This window comes from Chelonia mydas, chromosome 14 (genome assembly GCF_015237465.2).
Source record: "Chelonia mydas isolate rCheMyd1 chromosome 14, rCheMyd1.pri.v2, whole genome shotgun sequence".
NCBI classification, from domain to species: domain Eukaryota; kingdom Metazoa; phylum Chordata; order Testudines; family Cheloniidae; genus Chelonia; species Chelonia mydas.
The window spans coordinates 14,865,921-14,882,024 of record NC_051254.2 but is presented as its reverse complement, the minus strand read 5'-3'; the positions used below and the strand labels follow the sequence as shown (position 1 = coordinate 14,882,024).

The 16,104-nt window shown below is 44.4% G+C and overlaps 1 protein-coding gene across 7 annotated transcripts in view; it reads right to left on the bottom strand.

The window, feature by feature from the left end:
* TMEM94 (transmembrane protein 94) overlaps positions 1-16,104 on the bottom strand; it is a 95,547-nt gene that overhangs the window by 37,787 nt on the left and 41,656 nt on the right. For 5 of the 7 annotated variants that reach the window (XM_043528560.1, XM_037913340.1, XM_043528559.1 and 2 more), the window contains 6 exons: positions 7,443-7,562; positions 6,081-6,208; positions 5,289-5,425; positions 4,331-4,533; positions 1,216-1,367; positions 39-141 (listed from right to left, as the gene is read on the bottom strand). In XM_043528560.1, coding sequence (XP_043384495.1) covers positions 39-141; positions 1,216-1,367; positions 4,331-4,533; positions 5,289-5,425; positions 6,081-6,208; positions 7,443-7,562 — 843 coding nt within the window. Of the gene's footprint in view, positions 1-38; positions 142-1,215; positions 1,368-4,330; positions 4,534-5,056; positions 5,175-5,288; positions 5,426-6,080; positions 6,209-7,442; positions 7,563-13,484; positions 13,703-14,457; positions 14,685-16,104 lie in introns of those variants that run through there. The other 2 variants (XM_037913342.2, XM_043528563.1) reach the window with 2 other exon arrangements.

The window sequence follows — 16,104 nt, the reverse complement described above, 5'->3', positions numbered from 1 at the left end:
TTGGTCATCAACAGCAGTGGCTTGAAAGTCAGACCTACCAATACAATGGGGACGGCACACTTCAGCATCACTGACTGCACTGTGAACCTCTCGTTATCCAGAGCTGTCACGGGACGTGACAAAGCCATGTCCAGACACCACCTGAAACATCAAGACCAGTTAGCAGCCCCAGCCCATGACACAATAGCCAACAGTCCCAAGGCCCTAACATTGCATCTTCCTCCACTATAATCTTTTTAGTTTATCTTGATCAGAATAGTGCTTCATGGTAGGAAACTGATCACTGTTTCAGAGACCCAAAGCCAGGCGTTCCATACTACTAGCTTTGCACTTGACACTGGAGTAAATATAACGACTCCTTGACTCCTCAGCTGGTTGACCGCAGCTCTCAAACCCCAATTTGCAGGTCTAGTCAGAGTACATTCAGATACCTACATCTCTAGCTGACCAGAAGGGTCACTGATGTTACTGATTAAATCTTAAGGCGAAATGGCACTTGCAGAGAATCCCACCCACTCAGAGCAAAAAGATCAATAGCCATATGAAAGAGAATATTTCCCACTCGGTTTCTAAAAATGGGCTTTGCCCCCCTGCTGAACTAGATCAAGTAACAATGAAACACCTGCCTCATGCTGTCTGCAGCCCTCTCGCTCTTCCTTTCTTTGCTCATCCAAGAATTAGCATTTTACTTCTTAAAATTACACCACCCTAAAAAGGAGAGCAACTATCCCTGCAAGTTAGTATTCTCTGCAGATTCAAACTTCTGTGCCCATAATTTAGAGATGATGCCTCTGGTTAGAGAGTTGACAGCTAGCCTTGTCCTTGGTCTCTAGTTGCAAACACAAATTTAAAAACTAAAATAAAAAGGAAACTCAGATCCCTATAAAAATGGACCCAAATGAAGGGCTTGCTATCAAATGCAGAAATTATCTATCTCCTTGCCACGACCACAAATCAGTTTGCAGGTGAGGTGCTAAACCAGCAGTTTGGAGAATATGGCTTTCTGCATCCATCTGACCTAGCAGCTGCTGAGAACCAGTGAAGGAGTCCAGTGAGAATCTTATAACTCTAGTATTCCCAGATAATGGATAAGAGGTAATATCGTCTATCTGAAGCCCCCTGTACAGGACTGGCAAAACGCCACCCCTTCTGATACAAGGCTGCAACAAGAACCAAGCCAGCCTGTACAAGCATGAGAAGCAGTATTTAGCACACCTGACATTGTCAATCACTGGGGTCTTTAGGACACGAAAGAGACGATACAGCTGAGGATTCTGAGGTCCCTTCTTCACTTCACCCCTCGGGGAAGGTGGAGGGGAGAAAGGGGGGAACAAGTCTCCTGGCTCCAGAACAATGTGTTCATCATCCTGTTATCAAATTAAAGAAGAAAAGACAGAAAGAAGGTCCAAAGGCTGCACAATCAGACAACTCAATGGAAACTTCCTGAAAGGCACTGGTGTTTTAGTATCACAGAAATCTGTTCAACACAGGACATGTTTCCTACACCGTTCAAACCATCAATGCTTTAAAATTCATTTGCAAAGTTGCTGCACTGAATGTGAAGCAGAATGCAACACCTATTGCAAAATGGAACACTTACTCCTCAGCATCATTGTAGTATATATGCACATTTCACAGGAAAGCATCTACACCAGGGGCGGGCAAACTTTTTGGCCTGAGGGCTACATCGGGTTTCTGAAATTGTATGGCGGGCCGCTGAGGGGAGGCTGTGCTTTCCCAAACAGCCAGGCATGGCCCGGCCCCCGCCCCCCATCCAACCCCTGTTTCTTGCCCCCTGACAACCCCCCCAGGACTCCTGTCCCATCCAACCCACTCTGTTCCCTGATGGCCCCCCAGGGACCTCTGCCCTGCTCTCGGTCCCCTGACCGCCCCCAGACCCCCCGCCCCATCCGCCCCCCGTCGCCCCATCCAACTCCCCCCTTCTTCCTGACTGCCCCCCTGGGACCCCTGCCCCATCCAACGACCCCTTCTCCCTGACTGCCCCCAGACCCCTCGCCTCAATTGCCCCGAACTGCCCCCCCCACCTCATTCAACCCCCCCTCCTTCCTGACTGCCCCCCAGGACCCCTGTCCCGTCCACCCCCCCCCCACTCCCTGTCCCCTGACTGTCCCCCGCCGCCCCATCCAACCCCTCCTCTCCTTCCTGACTGCCCCCCCGGGACCCCTGCCTCCATTCAACCCCCATTCCCCGCCCTCTGACCACCCCAACCTCCATCTACGCCCCTGACCACCCCCCGAACTCCCCTGCCCTCTATCCAACCCTCCCCTGCTCCCTGCCCCCTTACCGCACTGCCTGGAGCACCGGTGGCTGGCAGCACGGCTGCACCAGGACAGACAGCCCTGCTGCACCAGCGCAGCACAGAGCACTGGGTCAAGCCAGGCTCTGCAGCCCCGCCGCCCAGAGCATTGGGGGGAGGAGCGACAGCCTCCTGGGCCAGGAGCTATGGGGCCGGGCAGGATGGTCCCGCAGGCCAGATGTGGCCTGAGGGCTGTAGTTTGCCCATCTCTGATCTACATTATGGTGTTACAGTCACATAACTAAGGCGCCACAGCTGTGAGACTGTAGCACCCACAGTGTAGACGTGACCTTAGACAATAAAGAGCATCAAAAGTAACTTTAAAAGCTGAATTTTCCCATGTCTTTCTTGCACAGCACATTTCCTCCCACCCCCATTTCTAGTACAAAATATGAAATCTTGCCCACTTGCACCTATTAAAGATCCCTACATGCTTTTGTAAGAGAGGCATTTTAATTCTGATGCCTTGGCCAAATTGTAGTTTTGGTAATTTCATTCCTTTTCTCTAAATTAAACTATAATAATGGTCATGTGTGGCTTGTGGATGTGGCATTCTTTTTCACTTCTTGTCCAAAACTGGTGTTGCTGTGTTGTGAACAGCTGCTGCATTCCAGCCCAGAAGTAGCTGCATTACAAGCAGAAAAAAGATCCATGTGATTCCTTTATCTGCCACACAGGAGTTTGTAAAGCTTAACTTTGAATATTTGTAAAACAATGTGAGCTCCTTGGCTAAGAGCTTCCAAAAAGCAGGAAATATTATATTATCTTCATCTCTTTGCCCCAGCATCTTTAAATTTTTCTAATCTAAGTGCTCTCTTTGTTCTGTCAAGTGCTCCTGTTTGTACCACCAACTCTGTACATTCTCTAAACAAATCATCCCACAAGTTTCCATTCCCTGAGAGCTGCTTTCAGAGCCAGGAGGAAAGCCAGGCCCTGCTGCTTGTTTTGCTACATTGCAAAGGGCAAGCTTCAGTATCCAAACACCACGAAGGAAGGGTTTTCTGAAACAGCAGGCTGTTCATAAGTTTTTTCTCAAATAAGATCTGATCAGTGGATAATGACACCACACATGAGCTAAGATGTTGTCCAGGTAACATTCCCATCAGTACTGGCCCCTCCCCATCTTCCCAAATTCCCTGAAATTATTCTGCAATCTGATGGAGACATGCATAGACTCACAGACTTCAAGGTCAGAAGGGACCATCATGATCAAGTATGATTTTATAACAGATAAGTCTAGATCAGAGACCACTTGCTGTCCTGCAGTGATAACCTAAACATTTTCTCCTGTTCTCTCTCAGTCAATTTCTTCCTTAGCTTGTAGTTCCAGCCCTCTTAGGCAGTTCATTCACTTTCCTCCCATGTATCCTATACAACGACCTTACATTATCAGAGAGCAGAAAGGGGAAGGTCAGAGCAGATAAGCCTTTATTTCTCCATATGAAATGCAGGGTAAAGTCCCCTTCTTTTATCAGAAAGGCATATTCTACACGAGGGTTCCATGAGGAAATACTATGTTCATGTTGGCAGTTCTATCTGCAAAGTGAGTACAATGAAGTCACAGCAAGGAGCAGAGAGGAGTATTTTGCACACAGGTTCATTTAAGATCTCTAGTGACAGTGACTTTCTGCCTAAAACCCATCTTCTGGCACAACAGCAACACCCAGCGTTTCAAAATGGGAAGGTGTCCTATTGAATTATCTATTCAGACGGGTTTAATACAGTTATGATCAGAAGCACAATACACTCCTTTCCTGTCCTGTGGGAGATAAGAAACATCATACTTTGGCATCATTTGTGTGACTACGTTGTTGGGGTTTGGCGGGAGAGCTGTTTATATAAAGCACTTTAAGCTGCACAAATGAAGTGCAAGGTGAAACTCTTGAGTGTTCCCAAGGTAGGAAGAGATCAAACACACAATGAGAATACTGCATGCTCTGGGAATTGGTCACCAACAGATCATCCTGGGAAACAATCTTTCATCATGGCACAGAAAGGAGACAAGTGAGTTACCTTAATCCCTCTCAGAGAAGCAAAAGACTCCTGCCCCGGTCTCAGAGCAATAATGTCTCCCTCTACTAACAGGCTGACAGGTAGGTTTACGACATGACCATCCCTGTAGGCCCAGTGGAGGGACCAGGATGGGGCAAAAGGCATGTGAAGGTCGGGGTACATGGAGTCTGGCCACTTCGGCTCTTTACCATCTTCCAGGGTATCTGAAAGCACAGAGAACAGGAAAGAGTGAGGAAGAGCCGCGCTGGAAAAGGGCTGGTGATCCTTTAAGGATTTACCTTCCACGGAGTGATCCCTCCAGTGCTAATCCCATACAGTCCTTATGATCTCCTGCCATTTCCTTTATTCCCCCATGGGAGAGGGGCGGTCCCTCATATTTCCCCATCCTGTACAGACAGCTACCCATAGCCAATTTACAACACAAACCAAACACCAGGTAATGCTGAGATGAACCTATGCAAGACAAAAGCCACGAGAATGTCCCAAAGGGCCCCAGGCTGAAAAGAATTACTTCCCCTCCTGCCAGGCAGAGGCTCTCCCCAGGCTTGCTGTCCAAATTGGGAGGGTGCTTACTCACAGCTGTTCCCACACACACGTCTCTTGCTGGGAGGGTGCAGCTGTCACTACGCTCTCCTCTCTCATTTCTTGCTGGAAGGCAGATATTTTTATGAGATGCTCAGAGTCTGACTTACTCCAGCACACAGACATAGTGGCCATTTGCCTTACCAGGTTAAGGTTCAAAGCATCTGACACTATGGCAGCTCAGCATCTACCATCTAAAGAGGGTGGTGCAGAAAGCATGCCTCTCAACAGCCTGCCTCTGTAGGAGATGGAGCAAGACAGGTAATCTAAATACAAGTAATGGAGACACCTAGGTTTGGAGAGAAATCCAATAGAGGGGGAAGCTGTGAGTGTGTGCATGACAACCCAAACGGGAGATGGCAGATAGAGACCTCACCGTTTATCTTGTCGATGATGGTCCAGAGCCTCCTTTCAACCTCTCTGCGCTTCAGCCTCTCTTGTCGTCCAATCAAGAACAGGTTCAGGAGGAGGAGGAGGAGGAGTGCCAGGGCATTCACAATCTCAGCACCTTGGCTTTGTGAGGCAACAGGAAATACCCAAGAAGTAGACAAGGCATGTGAGTAAAGGAGCAAAATATGCTCCCCCGTGCACAGATATAGACGCTCACCTGCCTGGCCCTTTATGAATAATGTTAATACTTGAGTCAGTGGGATGTAAGAATAAAGAAAAGCAGAGGCATTAAGCCCATGCTTGGTCTTTAGAACAATTCCACTGGAGAAGTTTAACAAGATCTGCTTCAATCCAGAGATGCTCTTATAACATACAGCCAGCGAATGGTAAGGTCCAAGTGGCAGCTCTCTGCACTCTTCCATGAGGCACCCCAACCCCCAGTTCAGTTTCAGGATTATCCCTCTCCATTCCCACACCCCAGGACATCAGGGGATCTGGGACCACTGCACAAAAAGGAGCTTGTACAGTTCCCAAAGGGAGGCAACCTCATTCTCTCCATCAGATCTTCTATGTGATTGTTGAGAAGCGGCATCAATGAGCTCCCAAAACGAGTCTTTGTCAGAGATTGGGGGAAGGAGCCGATGGGACACGATCTGGGCATGAAAGAGCCCAGTGATCAGAAAGAATGAGCGACCACAATGCTAAGACTGCCATGGGCCCTCCTGACACAGTATAAAACTACCCCACCCCCCCAAATAGCAAAGGGGACTTTGCTCACCTCCCGTGTGGTTGGCTCCCGGAGCAGCACAACAGCAGCAGCACGGCCAGCAGCATCAGAGATGCACCCGGCCAATGGAAGCAAGAGCAACGGTTACCATGGTACAGGAAACTGCTCCTCCACACCTCCTACGGAGCAAGAGCAGCAGAGAGACTCAGTGTCAGCTAAACACAGATCTAGTCCTTTAAGAAGCATAACATAGAATCATAGAATACCAGGGTTGGAAGGGACCTCAGGAGGTATCTAGTCCAACCCCCAGCTCAAAGCAGGACCAATCCCCAATTTTTGCCCCAGATCCCTAAATGGCCCCCTCAAGGATTGAACTCATAACCCTGGGTTTAGCAGGCCGATGCTCAAACCACTGAGCTACCCCCCCCCCCGATAATGTGTGTGGGGGGGGGAAGGTAGAAGTTCACAAACCCACTGTGGAGCGAACATCGTTTTCAAAAACCTTCAAAACAGTAACGAGCTTCCCACATCAGTGTTTATCTGAGTGCTAACACACTAGCAGTGGATCAGATGACTGGCTTTGGTGAATGCTCACTGCCTTGCAATGCCCTGGCACAATACAAAGGCCACTGTGCCAGGATGCCTCATGGCCACTGATCCAGAGGGGAGAACAAACATGGCTTTGGTGAATGCTCACTGCCTTGCAATGCCCTGGCACAATAAAAAAGGCCGCTGTTCCAGGATGCCTCATGGCCACTGATCCAGAGGGGAGAACAAACATTTTTTTAAATGTAATGACTACAAATAAGACTCCAGAGCTTTGTATTTAAATGTATGGACACCCCAACCGTAGCCAAAGCCTCAGGAGAGTGTGTTAAGCTTCATAGCCACAACTGCTTTAAACAACCTCCTATGTGCACTGAGAGAGGCAATTTTGGAGCCTCTCTCTACAGAGATCACATTTCAAATACAGGTAAACCCCAATTTTACACAGCTCTTAGGGGCACAGGGAGAAGGAAAAGGCAGCACACATTCACCTTCCTAATGCTGGAAGGGGCGGGAGGCTGACTAGGTTGGCGTTTCAACCTTCACTGCTCCTAAGCATCTCTGGGTTGAAACTAAGCTCCTAAATTCCACAACTGCACAGCTGCAAAGGAGCTATAATCTTGCATAGCTCCTAGCATTAGCCCCAAGGAAATCAGAAGCTCTGCAAAAGCAGACCGTAATTGTAATTGACCTTCAATTAACTCAGAGATTTAGCTTAACAAGGGTTCGGAAAGCTTGGGGCTGCACCATAGGTCATTTGTGTGATCCATACGGGGAACTGGTCCAATTCCCAATTTCTAAACTTTAGGATTTTGAGAGACCGATAGGGAAGGTCAGAACCTACTGTGGCCTTTTTTTTGGCCTCACCTTCCATGAGATCACCTTCTTCCTTTCCTTCTGATGCCCCTCCAGCAGTGCTGACAGCTGGTCTCTCAGGATAGCAAGGGCCTTCCTTGTGGTCAGGCCCAAACTTGAGGTCATCTCATCCTGGAGAGCAGAAAACAGTGAGTTTAGTGCTTCACCGTCATCTTTCTTGGCTTTTTCCTGCTGGCCAAGCACTACATCCCCGAATGCCTTGGAATCATCTGCAATGTGTTCACCCCACCCATGAACTTTAGACTGGCCTGCTGGAATAAAAAACCAAGATGATCACAGGCAAGAAACACATTGCTGAGCACTCCAGCTTAATGCTCCATCTCAGCAGCAGAACTGTGAGACAAGGTCCAGAAGACAAAAGTGTCTCTGGCTGGCAGAGACTAGGAATGCTACAAAGGGAACATGCCCAACTCCTAGAGGCGAGGGAGGTTTGAACTGATATCACTTTGTTAGAGATCCAAGGTGATTTGCCAAGAGCAGGTTATGAATTGATCTCCTAGCAGCTATCCCAGAGAAAGACCACCTGTCCGCAGCAATGAAAATGGGAGCCCTTCAGGTCACCACTCCATTCTAGATCAGGTGCAAGTGTCATAAACTCAACCTGTTGAGTCCCAAATTTGAGAAAAAAGCTAAAAACAAGCAGCACAAGATAGACAGTTATGCTGAAATTTTAATGATGCAGGATACCTTGCTTTTCTTTTAATGTGTCCTTTTTTAATTTTTTAACCAATTTACAAATCCTTGCCATATAAATATCAGGAACAAACAATCACTATAACAGTGAGCTTTTGTTTAGAGAGACATTATACAGAAATAGAGTCATCGGATCTTTCTATTTAATATGTTACCATATTACAGAGTGAGCGTCATTACAAGGCCTATAATATGTTGCTTCTAGTGATTTTATTAAATTAAGTGAAATCTCTATATATACACATATTTAACAGAACAGCACTGTCTATCAAATGTTACTATTAAAAAAACAAGTAGTATGCTGGGGGGGTTTTGCAGGTGAATGTACTTTGAGCATTGAATAAAAGGTAACCAGATATCTAAGTATCTATCTGCCCTCTGTCTATTTTACTGGGTACATAATTGGTGTGTTAATTTTTCCATAATCTCCCTTTAAAAATAAATAAATCATTCCTTGACAGTTGGGCTATTTTTCTTTTTCCAGTGAGAGACTACCAACAGCCGAGCAGCTACTAGGAGATGAGAGATCAATTTTTCTTTTCCCCCCGTGTGACCATTTCTGTTAGGAAGCCCTAGAAGGATTACCAAGGGATCATTTGGTAATATAGATCCAACAAATTTGTAAGATTAGGTTACGGATTGCATCCCAATACTCTCTAATGACTGGACATGTCCATCATATATGCATAAAATCTCCTCTTTAACCACAATTTCTCCCCCATTTATCTCCAGTCAATCTTATATATATATATATACACACACACACACACACACACACACACATATATATATATATATATATATATATATATATAAAAACCTGAATGGTGAGAGGTACCTTTGAAACAGTATCTTAAAGAAATTTTCTTTTATTGTGCTACAGACTGAGGTTGCTGGTCCTTTTTTCTAGATCAAACCAGATTCTTCTAGGATAATTTGTCTATCCACCTCCTTTTCCCAGAGTGTTATCTATAGACACTTTTTTGTCAGAAAAGTTGTCAGCAAAGATCGATATAAATTAGTTATAATTTTTGTTTCCTAATTGATCACTTGCCATCTCTTCTACTAAAATTAGCTTTCTGTATAACAGGTTTCTTAGAAAGTTGAGAAACATAATGCCTGACTTGAAAGTACTGGTACAATGGGAGAGTGGGCCAGTTAAAGTTAATTTTGATCTCTAAATAAGATAGACTTTTTTTTAATGGAATAGCTGGCCCACCATGTGTATTCACTGGCTCTCCCAATCTTCGAAGCTCTCTTGTTCACAATTTGGGTTAAGATCTGGATCATTTGGCAAGGGAAAAGAATTTATCTTATGTGTAGTTCTATCCCTAACACAGAGCAGCCTTTGCTAAAGGATGTGCGTAAATTTCTGGAGGATGAGAATTTTTTTTTTTTTTTTTTTTAACCCACAGTAGTTTAGCAACATTCTCACTGCCAGTTATTTTGTTTAATAAATATCCCATGTTTGGCTGGGTTAGAGCACCCCAAATTCACTACTGCTTTGAGCTGGCTGGCTAAGTAGTACCCCAGAATATTTGGAACACTAATCCATCCTGTTTAATGGACCTGTATAGGGTATCTGCACTCATGCTTGGTCTTTCCCTATTCCATAAAAATTTTGACATCCTCTATATTCCTGCTAGGGTTTTATTTGGGATAATCCCAGAGAAATTTGGAAACAAGAAAGATATCCTTGGCAGAATGCTCATTTTTTGCTGTGGCTATACTTCCCCACCAAGAAATTGCATACTTCCCTCAGCTCCCCAGATCTTTGTTCATTTCCTGAAGTAGTGGTTTGACACTAAATCATAGAGCTCTCCAATGTTGTTTGAGATTTGAATTCCCAGGTATTTTATAGAATTTGTTGCCCATTTGTACCCAAATGTTTTCTGGAGAAGAGACTTTTCAGATTCTGGTATTTCAGTATTTGGCATAATTTAACTTTAAACCCAGACACTTTCCCAAAGTTCTAGATTTCTTCAGAAACTAATTTTAGAGAAATATTCATTTAGATAAAAATATTACATCATCTGCATAGGACACTATTTTCTGGTGTGATCCTGCAAGTTTTATTCCTGTGATGGATTAATTGTTCCTTATCCTCTGTACTAAAGGTTCCATGCCCAGTGCCGTAAGTGAAGGAGACAATGGACATCCCTGCCTAGTCCCTTTGTGTAATTCAAACAGCGGAGATTTAACACCAGGAACTCAAACAGCTGCTTCTGGGCTGGTGTAAAGAGCAGTTATCCATTTAGGGAACTGGGGGCCCAAGTCCACATAGGGCAGGGCTTGAAACAGAAAGTCCCACTATTCTATCTCCTTTCTCTGCGTTTAGTGACAATAAAAGAAACAGATTTTTTTATTTGGTATTACGGATGATTCAAAGTCCTCTCTTAATACTGTCTGAGATTTGTCTATCCTTAATGAATTCAGTTTGATCTGGGTTTATATAAACTGAGAGCACAGACTGCAATTGGCTAGCTCCTATTTTTGCTAGAATCTTTATGCCATGATTCAACAGTGATATGGGCCTATAGAAAATGCATAAGGTGAGATCTTTTCCATCTTTAGGGAGAATAACCACAGTAGCTTTTTTCATAGGTTGCAGAAGTTCCTCCCCTAACAGAAGAAGGTACCTTTCAAGGGACTCACTAATACCTCCTTAAATACCTTGTAAAATTCAGCTGGAAAGCCAGCAGATCCTGGAGTTTTACCACTTTCCATACTTGCTATTGCCACTAGGATTTCTTCTTCTGTTATTTCTTTATCTAAAGAGTCTTAAAAATTTTGTTTATCTTTGGCAAGTCTGTTGAATTCCAGATTTTTTTTTTAAATTAACTTCAGAGCTTGGATTATCTCAGGTATAGAGATTTTTATAAGCAGCAGCAAAAGTAGCACATTTCATTAGGTGCGTAACCATCTTTTTGCTGATTGTTCTTAACTGGTGGAATAATACATTGCTCTTGAATCCCTTTAAGCTATCACTTTTATTTCCTTTTTCAGAAAACTTCTGCTTTGTAACACTAAGGGCTTTTTCAGTGGTATCTGTCATCGACATATTCCATTTTCCCCCTAATATTTAGTTAATTGTTATAGATTTTTTTGAACCTGTGTTTTTATGCATGTCTTGCAAACTTTTTATCTTCTGCTGTATTTCTTGAGCTCTTTCTTTTTTCAGGTGAGAGGCTCTGCTTATCAACTGACCCCTAAATAGTGCTTTATCTGCCTCCTAGAGAAAGCCTCTCTTTATGTTGTCCGTATCATTTATCTGAAAGGACTGAACAATGTCCTTTTTAATTTCTGCAACCCAATCTTTTTCTTGGAGGAAAAAAGCAGTTCATTTCCCTGCCGCGCCCCCCCACCCCGAAAAAGTGATCCCTGGGACCCTTCCCAGCTATCAAGTATCACTTTACTGATCATGTAATGTTGCCAAATTTTCGCAGATCGTATCTGCTTCATTAAGGATTTACAGATTAACATTACATCTATTCTAGTATATAACCAATGAAGGTGTGACTAAAATGTGTAATCTTTTTCCACTGGGTTCAATTCTCTCCATCAAGGTGACAAATTGAGCTGTTGGCACAGAGAGGTCAATGCTGCTCCCACTTCCCTGTCCCCCTAGTTTTTTAAATCAGATTTGTCCCAGTCAGGAATAGATGTGCAATTGAAATCTCCTCCAAGTATAATTTCCCCTTCCCCAAACTGTTGCAGTCTTTTAAAGAAGTCCTTTTGGTTGAAAGCATACACTGAGCCCACGCATTATTAATTACCCAGCAACTGTGTCTTTCAACAATCTAAATCATCCCTCTTCTTCTTACATTGAACTTTAACTTGAAAAGGTACGTGTTTATCAAATTTTATGCCCATTCCTCTTTTCTTTAGCTGAAACAAAACATGTCCATTGAAACCAATTACACCTTTCATGCTCATAATTTGTCCCTCCTGAAAATGAGTATACTGAGGTAAAATAATATGAGCAGGGGTTTTAAAGTTCTATCAGGGCTTTTTCCCTTTCAATTACATTATTGAGCCCTCTGACATGCAAACATGTTACTTTAAAAGAAAGAACCATTGAGAGTAACTATTCAATTTATTTAAAAAATTGAAATTATTGTGATTTTTTAGCTGTTTGATGGCATGACCCCTTGTGTTGTCAGTGTCTCTCTTGTATCACTTATTATGTTGCATTCACAACTGTGTGCCTGAATAGAACTTGATTTGTATTTGTACACTTCCATATCTATTTCTTGTATTAATTCCCCCCACCTTCCCAGTTCCCTCCCCTCTTTTGCATTCCCCTTACTTTAAATCCACAAATAAAAACAACATAACATGTAAAACAGTCTCCAAGTGACTATGCTTTGCTGAACCCTAAACCCCTGTACTCTCACCAAGAACACTTGAGCTGTCTCTCTTGCAATCCAAAGGAGGTGCATTTTCCACCTATGGGACCTCACCCCCTTAGGGATAGATTACCATCTGATTATTTTGAGTTACAAGGAGGATTTACACAGATCCTCTAAAGACTCCTCCCCATCCCCTCCCCTCTTTCCTCTAGTCTGCTCCATTCTTGGGATTTCATCCCTTACCCACCAACTCTCCTCTTATTCTCCTTTATTTCCTCTGCGTTTTAAAATACAGTACACAGCTTTTACCGATCACTCCAACTAAAGCAAATTTCATACTGTTTTCTTTATAACATTGACATAGGTATTGTTCATTCCTGGTGACTCCCAAGAAATCCCTTCTGGTTAGTCTCTAGGATATGCCTTAGGTATCCAAGGTCTCTTGCTCAGTTTTATTTCTGCCATTGCCAACGTGTTCTCTTTCTTTTCCTATCTTCTTTTTCTTGTGTTTCATCATTTCCTAAGAGTTTTTTTTACAGCAGCTTATCTGTAGTTACTACCTCTGGAGAATCTTCATGTACATCTGAGGTATGGATTTCTATCCCAAGAGACTGGAGTGTATTTTTGCCTTGTTTGAAGACACTTAATGTATAATACTAATTTTGGAAGCTGAATGAGAGTTTAAATGGGAATCCCCATCTGCGGCAAAAATCTGCCCTTCTGAGTGCTGCTGTAATTTCCTTCAGCTCTCTTTTCTTTTTTAAAGTTAGGGCAAAGAGGTCGTGGAAAAATTGCAGCTTGTGGCCTCTGAATGCACTCTGATTTTTTCATAATTAAATTTTTCTACTAATGATCATGAAATTTCATGATTAGGTTGCTGAATTTATAAGGCCCAGACAGGGGGAGTGGCGTCCTATGTGCTCTCTCCACTTTTACACCTTTCAAGGAGCTCAGATGTAACAACTCCAGGATCAACATTTTTACCTACCGAATTGGACTGTCTCCTTCCAGATTTTCAGGCACTCCCTTACTTGAGAAGGAACAACATCATCAGAATCAGTTTTCTATCTCATCCGATTTCGGGTAGATCTCTCTCTCTCTCTCTGCGCCATCAGTGCCATGCAGCTGTTTCCCTCTCACTTGCTTCTCTTAGGCCAGTCTCTAGCACAATGACTTACTCTTCCAAGTCAGCAACTTCCTTCTTTACTGCAAGAAACTTAGTTGTCAGATCATCTCTTATGGCCTGAAACTCAGATAGCATCTCCAGAATGTCTGCTTTGGTAGCCATTTGATTATCCTCAGCCCTGCCATTTGCGCTATTTGCCTGCATGTGTGTTCACCTGGAGTCAGAGACTAAAAGGGCTACCACTCTAAAACCTCTCTACACTGTGACCCAGAAACACTCTTCTTAGTAAGGTATCTTTTTAAATGTTCAGATTTTCTTTGAGAATCTAGCCTCTGAAACTCTGTGATCTGGCTGAGGTTGTTTTTTTTATTTTGTTTTTTGCAGGAGTTTAGTAGGTTTAGGGGTCAATGGAGGCAGATTGCTTTGCTATTACAGTAGAGCCTCAGAATTATGGACACCTCAGGAACAGAGGTTGTCTGTAACTCTGAAATGTTTGTAACTCTGAACAAAGCACAGTTTGGGCTCCAGATTCAGCAGTTGTCACTCCAGGCCAGGCTTCAGCAGCAGCTGAGCTCCCTCCTCAGCTTCAGCAGCTTCTTTACCTAGGTCAGACTGAGTTTGCAAGCTTGTCCAACCTCCTGAGTGTGTGTGCGCACTTGTGTATAAACAGTGTCCCCACTTCCAGCAGGGAGGGGGGATGAAAGCGGTGCAGGCTGCAGGGCTGCTCCTGCTCTGCTGGCTCAGGCTCCCAGCCCCAGCGTCTTCACCTCTTAGCTGTAAGTGGCTGCCCCGCGCATGGGGGTGGGGTGGGGATAGGCAGTCCAGATGTGCCTACCTTTAAGATGCAACACTGGCACAGTACAGTATTTGCTCTTTGTGTGTGTGTGTCTCTCTCTCTGCTGCTGCCCGATTAGTTACTTCTGGTTTAACATGGTGTCCGGTTGACCGGTGAGTCCATAACTCTGGTGTTCGTATGCTTGAGGTTCTGCTGTATCCCCTCAAAGTTCAGGCTTTGGGCAGCCATGTTATTCTGCTTCCTGCAGGTCAGCCCAGGATAAAGAGCTGCAAAGTTAGGACAAGAGTCCACAGGAGCAGGTTATAGAAGGCGGCTACTGAAAGAGCAAACAAGTGGCCATTTGATGACCATAATAGAAGTCATGTTACTACAAGACTACTTACTTTCACATTCCAATACCGTGTCACGGTTAGGCCTTAAATAATCCCTGGCTGTTTCTATGCATATTCTGGGCAGTGGGTTTATGAAACACTGCTGGATCAGAACACAACTAGGCCCTTGTGGCTTTTCTCCATTAGACTAATAACCACCTCTGTTGAACTGGAAAATTGAACTGGCAGTTTCAGATGAGATCATGAGGTTAGTACCAAAAAGGGATATAAAAATATTACTTAAAGACAAAATGAAGTACAGTGGAGCTTTGGAATACAAATCCCAGCTGGAGCACTTATAGGAGAGTGGATGCAAACACACTGGTGGTACTGACATGTGTCAGAGAACATGGACTATCCCACACCTTGAAAAAGCTAGAGTGAACTTCACTGCTTAACAAAAGTGAAGGTCTATTTAACACTAGCCAGAACCTGACACAATGCAGGCAAGCACTATGCAAGCTTCACACACACACCCCCCACCTGAGCCGCTGAGACTGCTCTGCCAGCACAGCTCAATCAAGAGCTGAAGCTTCTCCTGCTATTGCAGTCACAGGCTCCTCAGATGGCTGAGCCAATGCAGTTCAGTCTCAACCACTCCTGCTATTCAAGACCTACACACACAGCGCTCTGCAAGTGCACCTCAGTTCTGACGTACACACGTTTGCTATTCCAGATCTGGATAGGATTATGATGTGCATGGCTATCTACAGGAAACTAACCTAGGTTATTAAACTGACTTTCACTGGTGATGCAAACCAGAATCTGAATCTGGGTTTCAAGGGCTGAGAGACTAATGCTCTAATCTGAGCCACACTCTAGAACACACCCACCTAGCCCCTTCCCAGCTCTCTTTTAGCAGATGAAGTTGCAAAGCATTTTGCAGCAAAATGAAAATCTAAAGCAGAAATTTCTTGCAAGGCAGAGCCTGGGATACTGCCTGAACTGCAGCTCTGACAGAGTTAAAAATAATCCTACTAGAATTCTCATTCTGTGTGTTGGTAATAGGATTAGAGGAAACAGTTCCGTGTTTCTCTTGCAGGAGGACCAGGTAACATTAATGCAGAGCTAAACACAGGAGTCTGACAAAGATTCCCAGTGGGGAAGAGGGCAGGGCATTTAGTCGGGAATACACATGCTACTGCACAGGGCCGGCTCTACAGGTTTTGCCGCCCCAAGCAGTGAAAAAAAGTGCCGTCGTGGACGGCAAAAGGGAAAAGCTGCCACCACAGCCAGCGGCACAGAGAAGCTGCTGCCAAATTGCCACCGCGGAAACACCGCCGCCCCTTTCTGACTGCCGCCACTGCTTGGAACG